Source organism: Colletotrichum fioriniae (assembly GCF_027942845.1).
Source record: "Colletotrichum fioriniae strain IMI 355084 chromosome Unknown scaffold_4, whole genome shotgun sequence".
Taxonomy (NCBI): Eukaryota; Fungi; Ascomycota; class Sordariomycetes; order Glomerellales; family Glomerellaceae; genus Colletotrichum; species Colletotrichum fioriniae.
This window is the reverse complement of record NW_027076840.1, coordinates 1,262,837-1,278,904: the sequence shown is the minus strand read 5'-3', so window position 1 is coordinate 1,278,904 and position 16,068 is coordinate 1,262,837. Positions and strand designations below refer to the sequence as shown.

Here is a 16,068-nt window from a genome sequence, read left to right as displayed (position 1 = left end):
CTGCAGGTGCTGACAGTGCAATAGCCCGGTGATAGGAGCCTTTGTCGTGGACCGCAAGGGCTTGCGATGGACGCAGTGGACCCTACTCTTCTCCTTCTTCGCTGCGATATCGTACGTGTTCAGCACCGTGCAAGGCTTCGGTATTGCGCAGCAGCGCCTAGTCTCCATCTCGATCTCAGTGGAAAGCCTCCAAGTGGTTTGAGGATCGTCTTTTGCAATAAGCTCATCTGGTTGCCGAAGACGAAGAAATGCCCCGCTCATCGATTACCGCCAGCCCAGAGTACATGTCATACCCGGCCATGTTCAGGAGCATCGGGTTGCTGCTGGCGCTTTTCTGGTTCGACAAAGTCATTCGGGAGAAGAAGCAGTCTTGACACAGTCAAATTCTGATGGAAATACAGGGAAGCGCCTGACAATGAAAATAGGCATAATTTGATAATTCAAGCATTCATAACTGACCACATGCTGACGTTGCAGAGGAAAAAGTGACAGCTCGGGCTGGCCCGAAGATGGTGATCGGCGGCGTGGAGCTTTGTGCCAGCTGGGGGAAATGTCCGATCGTGCCGATGTAACTGGGGACTGCTGGAAACGGGAGTTTGGGGGGCCGACTGTGGAACCCCCACGAACCCAAACACGCCAAACTTGTGACTAGGTATTTGGGCGTTGGCCCGTCGAGAACATACTTGTACGCAGTACTCCCGTACCGGGATGAATGGAGCAGGGTTCAATATGACGAACCAAGCGCGACGGCGTAAAACAAAAACAGGGGCATTGGTGGAGGGGTTATCTCTGTTGGTTGACATCGGGATGAGGGGGAGGGGAATGGAGAAAGAGTGCGTACGTCGCCTTTATCTATCAGATCAATTTTTCCCCAATTGTGAGGATAGCCTTGGAAGGGGTCTCGCGTGTTTCGACCAGACATGGAGATGAGACGCGCAAGACTCTCAAGAAATATCCGCTTCATGGTGTAACCCTTTGCCATTTGGTGTCCTCCCTTCGGCTGGGGCTGTGCCGAATTTGCTTTGCTGGGCGTCCAGGGCCACCCACGGCAAATCCAGTCTCCAAGAGCACCAAGAAATCCCAAGACAAAACCGCGCAGCACGGCAAAACGGCACTCATTTTATTTTGCTAGTGAATCCATCGCGGTGTGCTCTTGGTATCTTCTTGGCTCGGCCAGGCACCCAGCCATTGCTAGCCAATAAACTATTACGCAACGCTGTCTGCCGGTGGCGCGGCTTATTCAGGCCAGATGAGGGGGACCGGATGGGGTGCAACACCTGGGCGCGCATGAGTTTGCTTTGCGCTTGGCCTGTTTGCTTTTTGAGTGTTGTCTTTTTTTTTTTTTCTTTTTAGCCGTCTCAGTCGTCTGGTCTCATTCTTTAACCGGTCTTGTCCTGCAGCCACCAGACCAAATGATGTTTCTGGCGTGGCGACCTAGTTTCTCACACCTTCAACGACGTCTCTAGAGTTTTTGTCGCACCTCACGTTTACAATGTCGCATCTACACCCATCGCGATAGCTTCATTCTATCTGCCCTGTCAACGAGTTCAAGCGACACCTTCCACCATCTTCAATGATCACGACGACGACCCACCTCATCACCACATCAGCCTCATTCTGCTGACGACGGCTGCCTCTCACTCAACCACTACGCAAAGGCCATAGCTTACGTCACTCGTCCACTCCCTTGGCAACCATTCCTCCCTCTCGATCAAGATCCTGTGTGCCCTGCGACATCACGCCCAATTCCAATTGAACGATCTCTGACTCTCTCGCGCTCTGCTTCCTTCCCGCGGCTCTGCATATGCGACTCTGACCTGCATCGCCAACCACGGCCACCCAATCGCCGGTGTGTGAGGGCCACCATCTCATGACAACCTCACCACACCATCACCAACCCCTCACCTCGAACCACACCAACCGCCCAATCACATCTACAGCCAAACAGAAGCAACCATGTTCCTCCCCTCACCACGCATAAGACGTCTCTTCATCCTCCTCTTCCTCTCCTTTCTCGTCGGCAACGCCCTCTTATTCCTCATCCTCCCCTACGACAACCCCCTCGTCCTCGCCTTCCGCTTCAACACTGCCAGCCTCAAAAACTGGTGGCGCGGCCCGGGAACCGAAAAGGACGCTTGGCTGTACGAACCCGCCAAGTTCCCCATCGAGTATCGTACCGACGTCGGCCTGCTCATTAAAACGGGCTACGGGACCCGCCACCGGCTCGCGGCGCAGCTCGAGGCGTTTGACCTCACGGCGCGGGATGCGGATGCGTTTGTGGTCGTGGGCGACTGGACACCGCGGGAGAATGGGACGATTGCTGGTGTAAAAGTGCACGATGCTATTGGCGGCGTCATGGCGATGCCGGAGATGAGGGCGCATCATGATGCGCCAAAGTTTAAGGAGTATCTCGCGCTCAAGGATGCCGTGCAGAAGGGGGATGATGCCAAGGCTACTGAGATTGGCCAGAGTTTCGGGTGGGATCTGGATGCGCTCAAGGTAATTCATCTCCTTCCTTTCTTTTTATGGTCTGCTCCGCGTGTTCGCGCACGTGAGACAGCAAGAACCTCGTACTAACAGTGGTGCAAGTTCATCTGGGGCCTCGAATACATCTACGACAACCTCCCACAAAAGAAATGGTATGTCATCATCGACGACGATACCTACCTCGTTAAATCTTCCCTCCGCCTCCTCCTCGCGCACTGGGACTCGGACGAGCCGCAGTACATTGGCAACGCAGTGGGCGACTTCAAGGGCCGCTTCGCACACGGCGGGTCGGCCGTCGTAATATCGCACGAGGCGGCGAAGCAGCTCCTCTCTCGGAGGGACGTTGTCGCCGCGGCACAGGAGCATTCACTCGAGGAAACGTGGGGTGATAAGCTCGTCGCGACGGTGTTTCAGAAGATCGGGGTGTACCTCGACGAGCGGTACAGCCACTTCTTCAATGGCGAAAGGCCGAATATCAGCAAGATGATGGCGGACCGGTTCTGCTCGCCACTGGTCTCGTTTCACGGGGTGGCGGACCCGGCGGAGATGAAGAGGGTTGGGCGGGCGTTTGCGGACGAGAGGAGTCCGGTGTTCTGGGGACAGCTGTGGGAGATTTACGGTGCGCCTTCGGTGGAGGAGTTTAGGAGGATGCCGGTTCGGACAGGGCGGGATTATGTTGGGAGGATCGACGAACGAGCGAAGATGGTGCACGCGATTGGGAGCGCGGAGGCATGTTTGAAGGAGTGTGAGGTTATTGGGAGCAAGTGTTTGGCGTGGGCTTGGGTTGAGCATACCTCGGAGTGCAAGCTCAGCCCGTGGATGATTCTTGGGGAGGAGGTGGAGGGGCACTATTCGGGGATCAACGCGGACGAAGTCGAGAAGCTACAAGAGAGTTGTTAGGAAAGGAAGAAGACGGCAACGATAGACACGAGAGCGCGATGATACCCAGGGAACACACAGGCGTAGAGGTAGCGGACTGGATTGGATTGCATTCCGTTGGTATTTTGGGGATGGCGCAGGTACATTGAGGTTTTACGAGGAATACAAACTCGATTCGTTTCTCTTTTAATGAGACGTTCCTATTTGCTTATTGTAGAAATCTCTTGAAAGACTAACGTCTCCAGCAACGATCTCCACATGAGTATATCTAATGCTACGGCGCATCCGTACCCCCCCATGGGGGAAGCACCTTCACCGGCAGCTCGGTTTCGGGCGGGGTGCAACTCGGGCCCGATCGAGGACCGAGCTCCATAGGGCAGGTCCGGATCAGTGTCCCACTCTCAATCTGTGGCTCAGCCGTAAGATTCGGATGAGCACGTGTGTGGCTTGATCAGCCCTGGCAACTGGACAACTGGCTTGCAGCTGCCCCACGAAACAAATCGGGCGGCTGTCATCGTGCAGGGACAGCGGGCATGTTGTGCTGCAGCGGCTGGCCTTTCGGACGGGGAAAGTCACTGTGTGCCAGTCTGGTGTGGAAGGTCCGTCCCAGGTCCCTTGAGGTTTAGTGCGAGGGGCGTCAATGACGATGACGTCTCCGTCTCATTATGTGCGCGCACACGACACTCACACTCACTGACGCAAGCTCAGCCACGCTCCATCCCATCCTTTTCGCCTCTTGCAATTAGTACGGCGCGCATTGCCGCAAGTTGGTCTAGATGCCCCGGATGCCAACTGGGTTTTTGGTGGTGGTCAACAAGATAGTTGACGTCAACTTCATCAGCTTCTTCCCACACCACCCACCAACCCGTCATCGCATCGCATTGCCCCTCGGACACGGAATTAAACAGCAAAGCTTCTTTGAGTCTTGATCGTTTCCAACGGTCAACATTTAATTTCCACGGCTCCTTCCAATACTCTTGGCAAACAACCTCACGGTACAAAGCGAAAGAAAGGAATCGAACAAGAAGCACCCCACGAAACGGACCACCTTCAGCCCCCATAGTTGTGTTTCCATCGCCTAGTCAACCAACCGAGCGGATCGACTTCATTTCCCAACTCTTTTTCTCAAAGTTCCCTGTCGTTCATCGGTAGTGGAAACATTCCTTCCCATTTGGCCCTACCTTGGACCAACCCAGACACCAGAACCGCAAACCGCAGCTCCAAAATCCCTGTTCAGCTGTTGGGGAGCCCCGCCAAAAGCTGTTCTGAGCAGCAGGTCCCGTAACTGGTACAGCGAGTGCGGTCACTAAGCGGCGCCCAGCCACAGCGGTACTACGACATCCCACTTTCCCATAAAGACAGGTCCAAGACAGCTCACCACACGCGGGCCTTTTTTCAAGAGACCCCGCCTGCAAGCCGTAACTTTTGGGAGAAACTTAGACACAACATACATCCACAGGCACACACACGCACCCTCCCACTCCCTACTCTTTCTAACTCCTATATTCTCGAAGCCATTCACAACTCTCGGAAGCTGCCTCAAGTCTGCTGCCATAACATCTTACACCTAACAAAACACACTCTCCCGAATCCACAATGGCGGCCCAGACCCCAACATCAGCTCAAGCCCAGGCTAACCAGGGCAGCTGGGGAGCTTTCCTCAAGGTATGTCCTTCCTCTGCTTCGTCTTCGCTACTCAGTCTCCCACCCTTTCACCCACCACTTGACACGAAAAACGTCGCAACTGACAACGGCCTTTCGCTGCTCTCTAATAGTCCATCGCCTCCTTCAACGGTGACCTCTCCTCCCTGACGGCCCCGCCCTTCATCCTCTCCAGCACCTCCCTGACCGAATTCTCCTCCTACTGGTGCGAACACCCCTCCATCTTTGCCGCCCCGGCAAAGGAGGCAGACCCAGCCAAGCGCGCCCTGCTCGTCACAAAGTGGTTCATCAGCACCCTCAAGCAGCAGTACGCTTCCCGCAGCGAGCAATACGGCAACGAGAAGAAGCCCCTCAACCCTTTCCTCGGCGAGCTGTTCCTCGGAAAGTGGGAGGACGATGCTGGCACAACGGAGCTCATCAGTGAGCAGGTTAGGTAAGAGAACTACGACATTGCCTTTTACCGCACCTCCAGACCCAAACCGAGGCTCAGAATGCTGATCGTCCTTCTCTCAACAGTCACCACCCACCCGCGACAGCCTACTCCATCACCAACCTCCCCACTGGCGTCCACCTCGAGGGCTACAACGCACAAAAAGCAACCTTCAGCCGCACAATCAACATCAAGCAAATCGGTCACGCCGTCCTGACCATCCCAACCCCAGATGGGAAGAAGGAGACCTACCTCATCACCCTCCCCGCCCTCCACATCGAAGGCCTTATCTTCGGCGCCCCCTTTATCGAGCTCGAGGGCACTTCCTTCATCACCTCCTCCTCGGGATACACCTCCAAGATCGACTACTCAGGCAAGGGCTGGCTCTCGGGCAAGAAGAACAGCGTCATCGCCTCCGTCTACCCAACAGGCAAGGAAAAGGACGTGGCCTACAACATCACAGGTGTCTGGACCAAATCCTTCGAGATCCACGAGGGCGCCGCAAAGCACAACTCGTCAAAGACCCTCATCGACACTTACGACGCAGCGCAGCACCCGACCTCCAAGCTCATCGTCGCCCCCCTCGACAAGCAGCACCCGCTCGAGTCTCGCCGCGCCTGGAAGGGCGTCGCCGATGGCATTGCAAAGGGCGACATGGACTTCGTCAGCCGCGAAAAGTCCGCCATTGAAAAGGCGCAGCGCGACCTTCGCGCGAAGGAGAAGACGGAGGGACGCTCGTGGGAGCGCAGGTACTTCACCGATCGCCAGGGCGCCGGCGACGCCGTGCTCGAGTCCCTCGGTGCCGCCGTCGGTCTGCCTGCCACGGGCGACGCGGACAAGACTGGTGGTCTGTGGCGGTACGATGCCGAGAAGGCGGATAAGGTCCGCAGCCAGGCGGCGCTGAGCGAGGCGGACCAGGCCAAGATTGCGGGGGAGATTTTGGGACAGCAAAAATCATCATGAGCCACGACGCACCACGAGAGAGGAATACAATAATGAGGAAGGGCATTCGAGACGGGGGGGTTACAGGCCTGGGTTATCTGGATGAGGTTCCTCCAGAGGGGAGCGGAAAGACATTCTTGATGGAATGAGGCTTGCTAGAGTTAGCGAACTGGCGCACGGGAATGTTCCTTCATGTGGCCGTGAGTCCGAATTCGCGGCATATATGGGCACTGGGTAGAGTACAATTAATCCAATGGAGTCATGTTAACTTTACTGCGCACGCAATATGCCGATTGAGTGCCATGGACGTAGATATTCCATAGCATGTTTTCCATCTTCATAGGCTGCATTCGGCTTGGTAGTGCAGATCGTTGGACGAATTGCCATCCCCGGACTGACGTTTCCACACTTTCCTGTGCATCCTTTAGGTGATCTCTGGCATAGTGATATCTGACAACAAGGTGTCCAGAAGAATTGGTACACATACATGGATAGATTGTCTGTGTTTGGCACGGGCTTCACGTAGCAACTTTGAGCAGCATTAGAGAGGCATTTTGAGAGGGAATGACAGCTTCGTCACGCCAAAGTAGATACATATTTCCGGCGGGAATTTGCAAAGCTGTATTCAGCTTTATCCAACCTTGTCAGTGGCAAGGTTAATCGTCTTTACCCCTCGTACTACCTATTTATGTACCTTTTGTCTTTTTGTAATCAGGTCTCTCTACACCCGCCTCTGACAAGAACAAAAAGAAAAAGCCAATTCTGCGAAGAATGCTTCTAACAACCATCTCAAATGCTGATCGGGGTTCCTCGCCTGATCGCCCACCATGTAGATGCATAAACAATAAGACTATTACGCCAGCCGATGCATTTTTTTTCTTCTTTCTCCCTCAGGCAATCGTTGTGTGTGTTTGTGCACACGTAAGGGCGTCTGTGTTTTAGGTTCAAAACGTGTAATCCCAAGAATGTATACAAGCCGAGGTCACCGCAGCATCGTAAGCTTCATCGAGGCAGTGGCCGTGTAGGCTCGGAACGGCTCGAACTCGGGCGGCAACGTTCTAGGCTGCGAGGGAACGTTGCCAGCCTCGCTCTACGGGCTGTCGTCCCTCTCGAGCTCGTAGAAGAGCAAGTAGACCTCACGTCGAAGATCGAGGACCTCGGCCGTCTTGGCTTCGCGGACCTTCTCGTCGCTGATGCGCCACCAGCGATCAGTAGGCTGCTTCTTACGAGATTTATGGGCTGGAGGACGAGGCACTACGGCCATCGGCGTGGGGCGAGGCGGGCTGCCTCCGGGTGTACTATTCCCGTTGACTCTTTGCGAAATCTTTGAAACAGTGCTCTTTGCCGATGCAGTGAGTGACCGTACGGATCGGATGCTAGCCGAGTCGGGCTCTCTCTGCCTGTCGCGTGGGGCGGACGCCGGACTAATTCGCTTCCTTACTCGGTCCTTCGGCGAAGCGTCGGATGACGATAGTGATCGGGTAGAGGAAGCCGTCTCGGAGCTCGGCGTCAGGAGGTCGGGCGTCGATACGGCGGGACTGACTCCCCGAGCAACCGCGCCGAGTTGCGGTGTCGACGGCTGTGGCGTAGCTGCGGGACTCGCTGTCTTGCTATAGATGCCTGATGGCTGAAAAGTATTTTGATTGGAATACGGAGCATACGTATTCTGTCGTCTGAATGATTCGTAGTGTCCACTGTGATGGCTTCCCTTGTGGGTAACAAGACCTAACAATTTGTAGTTGCGACGATCGCGTAAGCCGCCAAGAGGCAAGCGCTCTGGGAAGGCAACTTTGGCCGAGTTCTTGGTCGACGTTTGGTCGTAGATGGACCTCGAAAGATGGACGGCAAGGATGCGGGGGAAGGACGTGAGGCGCGTCGACCGTGCGATTTTACGCTTGGGCGCATTAGCAATGTTCGGGAGGAGCACATCCTCAGGTACATGTTCCGGATCAAAGTCAATTGCATGGCGCAACTTGCGCACTGCCTCCTCAAGTGCGTTCCTCTCAGTTTCGTTCTGTGCATTTGCTAGGTCGCCCTTGAGGGATTCTTCGGCATGGATCAGTCGGCATCTCTCGCACTTGAAGTCTTCAATCATTTCCGTCTTGAAGATTTCGTCAAAGCACGAACTAAGAGTGGTGGAGCTGACTTGAGGCACATTCAACGTCAGCATGTAAAAGGACTCCTCTCTTGGCTTCGTCTTGTGACCGCAGGTCTGACACTCAGATTGGGATTCGTATTTCCCTTCCATGGGAAAGCCCTCGTCTTCGTCCAAAGGCGCGTGTATGCCATTGGTCTGGATCTTGGGTATTGTTGGCGTAGGTAATGCTGAGGAGGACTCGTCGCCATTGCCGTTGGCCAGGTTGAGGTTTTCCAGCTTTTCCTGCACTGCATCGCCATTGACGGAAGCACCCACCGAGGTGGCTCGTGAGGCTTCCAATCGTGCGTGGGTACGTGCTCTCTCGCCGGCGTGGTACTCTTCTTTGAGTCTCTCGGCCACTATTTGGAGAAATTCCTGGGCGTCTTGCTGCTGCCGACTAATGCGCTGCCGAAACGCCGTCTCGAGTACTCTCACAAACTCAATGGCAGAAATTGATTTCTTGTAGATGGGCCTTTCGTTGAGCGAATCAAGCATGTCCTTCAGTCCTTGTGTTACCAATCCTCGTTGCATGCCCTCGATCTTCCATTCCGGGTAGCTCTTGCCGGGCGGCTGAACCAATTGGGAGTATACGCCTTCATCGTCGATATTTCGGCGGTGCGTTTCGCGGATTAGGTACATGCGTAGCTCGCCGAGACCCGCGAGGGCCTGCAGGGTCGAGTTGATGAAGCAATCATTTGCGGCATTGCGCAAGCCGACGACGCCCTTCCTACGTGACGATGAGGTACTGGATTCGTCGATTGTAAAGGTCGGCGCAAAGACGTAGACAAGGGCAATGGCGGCCAAGGATGCGCCAGCGGCGTAGGAAATGGTAGTCACGTTTTTGTCGGGCATATTTGAAAAATCGGGAGGCTCGGGATAGTCGAGGTAACGGGAAGGAGATCGGGGTTATGCGCGGACGAGCGCGATTCTCAGGGATTTGCGGCTCCTGGAGGAAGAACAATGATCAGCACAGGTTTCTCCAAAGAATTGTGAAAAAGTCCCGTGGTAGTGGTCGTGGTGCGTTACACCCGTCTTCCCGAGGACCGCAATGCGCAGGACGGAAGCCAAACTTACCTATGCTTTCTGTAGGTAGAAGAATCGCAAGCTCATAACGCTGTGAAGACCGGGCCAGTAGAGGTACAGGAATCCAACATTGTTTCTCCAAAATGATGGAGACGGTGTTCAGAGAGTTTGGTCGACGATGTCAAGCCGCAGAGGGCAAGGCTGTGGGAGAAGCTGGGCGTGAGGCGAAAGGGAGGAGGAGAAGAAGTGACGAGGAGAGAGATGAGGCGAGAACTGGAGAAAGAGGCTAGAAACTGGAGACGTGGACTGGGAAAGAGGGTCTGCGATGGAACACACCAGGTTGCTGGAATGGGTGGACGGGGGGGTGGCAGAGTGAAAAAACGGGGTAAAATGGGGAAATCAAGCAGGTGGACGGGGGGTTCACAACCGACTCGGGGATCGGGGGTCGGGGGACCTAGGCAAAGGACGCAGTACGGTCAGTGGCGCATGTCGTTTCCCAGGAGCGAAGCGAGAGCGGCGGCGGCAGCAGCCAGTATTGCTAGCAGCATGAGAATGCGACGAGGATGGTGGCAGATGGGCTGCAGAATGTCTATCTGCTTTGCTGGTCTGTGTGTGTGTGCGTTGTTGGTTCAAGAGAGCCGAAGAGCAGGCATGACTCCTGTTGTTTGCTCTGTCAGTCAAAGGAGGGCCCCTCCAGCCGCGGTTTGAGAGTCGGTGTGCAGTCGGCGGGGAATTGTACGGCTAAGGAACCAAGGTAAGACAAAATAGACGGGATGGAGAAGACGGGAAAACGGAAGAAGTTGAAGTGCAGGATACCTAAGTAGGCATACACAACTTGCCCGATTACTATGTACACACAGAAAAGGGAAGAATGGAGGTAAAATGCAGGAATCCAATGGCTCTCGGCAAAATCCCATCTGGCAAGTGAACGGAAACAATGGAAGGTGTCTGTCTGGCTGCGCCTGCCGCCGCCTCGTTATGCGCGTCGCTGCGGCCGTCATTGCATCCTGTCAATTGACTCTAGTGAGGTGCCTAGGGTAGGTACCTGTACTCTCTCCATCCAGGGCAGTCACCGTTACCGCGCGTTGCCCCGACGCTTTCCTTTTTTTTCTCAAGGTACGGAGTACGTTCCCCAAATTGCTTCCTTCTTTCCAAGCCCAGCCTTCCATTCGGGACTTCCCAAAGACGGGCCGCGCTTTCTTTCTTACAACTCTTCCTTTGATTGGGCAGTTGCTGAAGAAAGCGCGCCATGATCTCGGAAAGAACTCCTTTAGAGCGAACCTGCCTCCAATGACATCTTCCTGCCTAGGAACCTATTTTTTAATTGGCAAGCGCCACTGCTTTTTGGCCCCGGCACCACCCGCTCGGCTCTCTCGGCCGCCGTTGTTCCGACGCGGACTTTGGCGAGGATTCAGGGCCCCGTCAGGTCACATCCATCACGCCCTGCCTGCCAGACCTGAGTCCGCAAGTCAATCCCGAGCTTCCATCTTGAGTGATGCATTGCCTTGTAGGCTTGGAGTCAGGTCTGACCTAGCTTCCCCCGCCATTCCTCCTGTCAGTCATCGCCCGAAGTGACTGGCCCGCCGCACAGTCAACAGTCATAACGCCTGTTCTTCGATTACCTTACTCGGTCCGTCGATATTCAACCGTAAGGTAGTACTTGACTTTCTCAAGCAAGATACCTCACCAACAGATGGGCACTGCAGCGTTGGTGCGTTATCGGTGTGCCCCGCGCCTTGCCGCCTCCAGAACGCCGACCTGCATGTTCCACGACATCTTCTGGAAGCCCGCCGCCATGGCTCTACCCATCCAGCCCTGCCCGCCCTGATCTCGCCGCATTTTACCCTGTTCCGCTGTGCCAACCGCTGGCTAAGAGACTCACGTCTCTTTCGCATACGTACCTGCAAGGCAACCACATTCGAGATGTGATCAAGACTCGCCGAAGCCACTTGATTGGGGACCGACGCACCATCTTTCCCAGTAGCTTAGTCGCTGCGACGTGGGGGGTTGGAGAAGCAAAACTCTCCAATGCAACGTCACCCGACTTTCCAGGTTCCTCACCAAAAGGACCGCTCTTCCACACCCGCTGACCACCATCGCTCCGATCCTTTTCTTATCCGTCCGCCGTCTGTACTCTGTATACCAAATCACACTGCACGTCGAGAGAAGAAATGCCCGATCTGTCCGAACCATCAGACGGTTCGCCAGCATCTTGACACCACCGGTACGACGCAAAGGTATCAGTACAGTAGTGGAAGCACTCGGCCCTAGCACCCAAAACTATCTGTCAGAAGCTGCGGACAGAAACCCGGCTCTACTGTACTCAGAGACCTACCTGTACCCCTCAGTCCTCTCCAATGTCTAAGATTTACCGGCAACACCTGTCTCAGGACCCCGCATCTACTGCCCTCGGGGACAGCTTACACCGCTGTCTCCTTTCCTCGGGAATTAGTGGCATCTCATGGTACGCATTGCTACAGGGAAACAAGCAAAAGTGGGAGACAGCAACCAACATCTCATTCGCTCCGCAAGAACCGAAGGCAAAGGCGATGGATCATCAGCCGCCGGACGTTGAACACCAACAGATTCGTACGAGAGCTGACGTGATAGAGCCGAACGCACCGATGGACATTGAACGCATGCCTATTTGTCAGTGACATCCAGCATGTCCTACGGATCGTGTTGCGTAATCCCGCGCCACAGCAAGTCTCCAAAGTGCCGCCCGAAAGCGAGCAATATTTAATTTTTTAAGATTATCTAGCATGGTATCTGTCTATCACGGCTACAGAATAGCAAAGCCATGTTGGAAAAAAAGAACAACCTCATCATACACTCCAAGACAGCCCGCCCAGGCCAACAACACAATTTCTGGGGAAATGGATGTTGCTAGCCCCAGACTCCGACCCCGGTCCCCTCATGTTTTGCCTCCCCAGACACGGCAGCTTGGATCTAGCTTGCAGCAAGCTGTCGGGCCGCATCCTAAGATAAAATGGCACATAGATTGCAAGCGATGGCTACTCAGGATATCGCCGAAATCCTTGTCCAGCGATCGGGGGAAAAGCGAGAAGAAATCGCGGGCTGCAACTCGTCCTCGCGGCCACCGCATCGAGCTGCTACTGGACCGCATCTGCTGGCGGACCATCCACTGGGTGGCTTTTCCAGTCCCAAATCGACCCGTTCAGAGCAGCCATCTTGACCCAGTCGCAGCACAAGTCAGTCGCATTCTCATCCCCATAGAAAGACGTTGGGATGTCGTATTTCTCGATGGCTAGCAGTCCCTCGGGGTCGTACTCGTCCCATCTCGTCGTCTCTATTTCCGGTAGGTCGCTTTCCACGTCGGCAAGCACAATCTTGATCTTCCGGGGTGTCAAGTGGTCATAGCTGTTCAGCATATGGTAGTAGTCGTCCTTGACATTGATCCGTGGCGGAACGAGTGGTCGCGCGAGAACAACCTGCTCAAGCTGGGCTGTGTTTGCTATGTCATACCAGAGCCAGTGGCTCGACATGGGTGCGTTGAATAGCACGACGCGCCTCAGGTTGGGCCACAAGCTCCAGCAGTTGACGGTAAAAGTCTGTTGCATGAAAGTCAGAGCTGGATAGTCCCGTAGACAGATGAGCTCCTCCAGCTTGGATAGCCGCTGGAACCCGTCCGTCAAAGTCGGCCTGACATCGAGGTGGTCATCGTATCCGGACAAGGTTCCAAACGGCATATCGACGATAAGGCGCTTGAGGGTGTCGCAAACCTCGCAAAAGAGCTCGCGCACCCACATGGCCGTCGGTTTATCATCGAGCGACTTTCCAAATGGACTGAGGTAGAGAGAAGTGATGCATTTGAGTGATAGGGTCGGCGGAAGATTTCTAGGCGACGGCGAGAAGAGACTCAGCAGAAGCAAGCTCAGGCGGCTTGTCGAGTCGATATGCATGCATCGCTTGCGGAGGAGTCGGGTGCTGAAGTCATATGTTGAGCGGGAGACACAGCTGAAGGATATCAGGGCTTTTGTTGCACTATGGGACGCAGGCAAGATTGACGATTCATTCGGTGGGAGAAGACTCTCGATGATATTCAGGATGAGTTCTAGCGGTAGCCGCTGGCGCTCGACCTGAGAAGAAGAAGAAGACATTGGCAGAGAGAAAGGAGAAAAGGCACGTAGGTTTTGCAGATCTGGCCGAGGTCCGGTAACGCAACAAGCGGCCGAAAGACTCTTATCTGATGAGCTTAATTGACGGAAACACACTGACGACAAAGACGGATGTTGGGAGGAATGAGGGGAGACGCAAGCAGACACGCACGGGAGCCAGGCACCAGGTCAAGCTCGGTGAGGGTTGGCTGACCCCGGGTAGCCCCCGCTCTTCCCCGTAGCGCCCAATCCGGAGCCACTTCAGTCCGCTTCACCGAAGGTCGGGCTTCACAGCATCTTCCCACTGACAATGAACATGTGCATTCTCTATTTTTAACCAACTCTAACTCGCCCGTTGACTGCCCCAAAAGGTGGATTATCCGTCATTCTGGCTTGATCAGACTCCCACTATGTAAACCCCATCGTTTGTATCATCATTCAATCAACTCGGATGCTATTCCATCAATGCTCGTCATGAGAGGCCATTTTCGACTGCAATTTCCGCTGACTTGGGCTGCCACAGAGAGTTCCTCCTGGGCGTCGCCTTCGAACTGCCATCAATCTGCTCGTCAGGAAAACTTCTAGGAACCGCGTCACCCACCGGCCCGGCCTGCCACAATGTCGCGCTTCCCCTCCGCAGACCAGTGTCGGCAAGCTTCTGGGCGGTGAACTCGGGGCTGGATGCCTGCGATGTCTCCGAAGGCTGAGGTTCTTCTTCCGCGACGCCGTTCGCCATGGGTGAATCGATCAGCGCGGGCGGCACGCTCGCCTCTCTCGTGACGTCTTCCTGCGCGGCCGCAGCCCCCTCTGACGCGAGACTGACGACCATTCTCCCGCCGCGGATCTCGCCCTTTCTCATACGGTCGAGGCCGCGGTTGATGCCCTCGAATCCTTCTTCTACGCCGAGGACCTCGGGTGGGCTGACGAGACCGCTCTCGAGCAATCGCTCCAGCCAGGTAACGAGGGCTTCTCCCACGGCAGGGACCTCGTGGAAGACCTTGATGGGGACGGTGTGGTAGGCTACCGCCTCAGGTGCCTGCTCCTTAGGCAGGCCGGTAAGACCGATGAGATGCTTGACAGTCGGCGCCGAGTTGCGAGGCGTATCCGGCGGGCTAGGCGGCGCATTCGCATCCTGCGACGGCGTCAAGGCGCGAAGCAACCAGCCGGCAGACTCACGGCCGCTGGTATCCAGCGCGAAGCGCAGGTCCTTTCCGACGTTGGCGCGGATGATATCGATCGCGCGCGCAGGGTCGTGGCTATCGACGAGTAGATCCGGTCGGAGAACGGTATGGTTTGACAGCCGAAGGCCGTGACGCAGCTTATCTACTACAGTAACGACCTTCAACCCCGCAAGCCGCGCGAGCTGCACGGCCAAGTTCGCAGAGGTCGAGGACCCGCCCCAGATGACGACCCAGTCGCCCGCCGAAGCCCTTTCATGGTTGCCGATGCCCGAGAGACACTCTGCCCTGATATCCTGCGGCAGGCTCTCCGGCGGAACGGAGCGCAGGATGGTTAGCAGATCTGGCCCGTCGAGGACGTGGGAAAAGTCTACGCCCATGCAGACGGCCAGGGAGAGCGCCGCGGCGACGAAGGCGACGCCGAGGGTCGCGCCGGCACGCGGCGAGACATTGGGCGGGATGCGGGCCGCGTTGAAGTCTGAGGTGACGACGTACTCCTGGTAGGCTGCCTTGCGGAGGTCGCGGTAGTCTGTGGAGATGACGAGGACCTGGTCGCCTTCGCGGAGGCGGCTCTGGCTCTGCGTATGGGAGATCGTTGCTGCTGTTGTTGATGATTGCGTGCGGCGGACGACACGGCCTACGAGCTCGCGGCCTGAGATGTAGGGGAGGGTTGGGATTGCAAAGTTGAAGTCGCTAATGATTGGGGAGGTTTGTCAGTTTTGGCTCACTATATTCTCCTAGGGGCGCTGGTTGAAAGGAGTATTGGGGAGGGGTAAGAGAAACATACGGTGCTTTCCAGTCGATCGGGTTGAGACCGATGTGTTCCGTCTTCACCAGCACCTCTTGCTCGTTTTGGATCTCGGGAACCTTGTAGCCTTCTGCCGTCTCATACGGCTGCTTTGCCGCGTGGAGGATGAGGACGGTCTGCGTCTCTGGGATTTCTGCCATGGTGATCTGATGTCTTCTCACGGTCTCGCCGTTATCATTGGGCAGAGTCTAATGGGCGTTTAGGATGAGTATGTTGTCCCTACTGGCAGGTATGGGATGGGAAAGTCGCTATCTGCGGGCGTTATGTGTGTCTCGTAGTTTTGCTGCACACCGTCTCGCCTTGGACAACGATTCCTCTCAAAAAGTTGATGCAGAATAGGAAAGTCGTAAAAGTCAGAAACTCGGAACGCAAGGCTGTTGGGTAGAGAGAAAAGGGGGAAGAAG

The 16,068-nt window shown here is 55.5% G+C and overlaps 5 protein-coding genes across 5 annotated transcripts; 2 read left to right on the top strand and 3 right to left on the bottom strand.

Moving 5' to 3' along the window:
• Positions 1 to 1,956: 1,956 nt before the first annotated feature.
• N0V96_004197 (uncharacterized protein) lies at positions 1,957 to 3,387 on the top strand (the record flags this gene model as incomplete). The annotated part of the gene is made up of 2 exons (XM_053188261.2): positions 1,957 to 2,499; positions 2,581 to 3,387. 2 exons carry the CDS (start codon positions 1,957 to 1,959, stop codon positions 3,385 to 3,387), a joined length of 1,350 nt encoding a protein of 449 aa, XP_053054223.1.
• Positions 3,388 to 4,962: 1,575 nt separating this feature from the next.
• kes1 (Oxysterol-binding protein 4) lies at positions 4,963 to 6,421 on the top strand (the record flags this gene model as incomplete). Its single annotated transcript, XM_065757052.1, has 3 exons — positions 4,963 to 5,031; positions 5,142 to 5,461; positions 5,545 to 6,421. The coding sequence occupies 3 exons, from the start codon at positions 4,963 to 4,965 to the stop codon at positions 6,419 to 6,421; spliced, it is 1,266 nt and encodes a 421-aa protein (XP_065614265.1).
• A 1,069-nt stretch (positions 6,422 to 7,490) lies between these two features.
• Positions 7,491 to 9,389, bottom strand: N0V96_004195 (uncharacterized protein; the record flags this gene model as incomplete). The annotated part of the gene is made up of 1 exon (XM_053188259.1): positions 7,491 to 9,389. The coding sequence occupies one exon, from the start codon at positions 9,387 to 9,389 to the stop codon at positions 7,491 to 7,493; it is 1,899 nt and encodes a 632-aa protein (XP_053054221.1).
• Positions 9,390 to 12,673: 3,284 nt separating this feature from the next.
• On the bottom strand, positions 12,674 to 13,681 carry N0V96_004194 (uncharacterized protein; the record flags this gene model as incomplete). Its single annotated transcript, XM_065757051.1, has 1 exon — positions 12,674 to 13,681. The coding sequence occupies one exon, from the start codon at positions 13,679 to 13,681 to the stop codon at positions 12,674 to 12,676; it is 1,008 nt and encodes a 335-aa protein (XP_065614264.1).
• Positions 13,682 to 14,150: 469 nt separating this feature from the next.
• N0V96_004193 (uncharacterized protein) lies at positions 14,151 to 15,804 on the bottom strand (the record flags this gene model as incomplete). Its single annotated transcript, XM_053188257.1, has 2 exons — positions 14,151 to 15,549; positions 15,644 to 15,804. 2 exons carry the CDS (start codon positions 15,802 to 15,804, stop codon positions 14,151 to 14,153), a joined length of 1,560 nt encoding a protein of 519 aa, XP_053054219.1.
• Between the last annotated feature and the right edge of the window lie 264 nt (positions 15,805 to 16,068).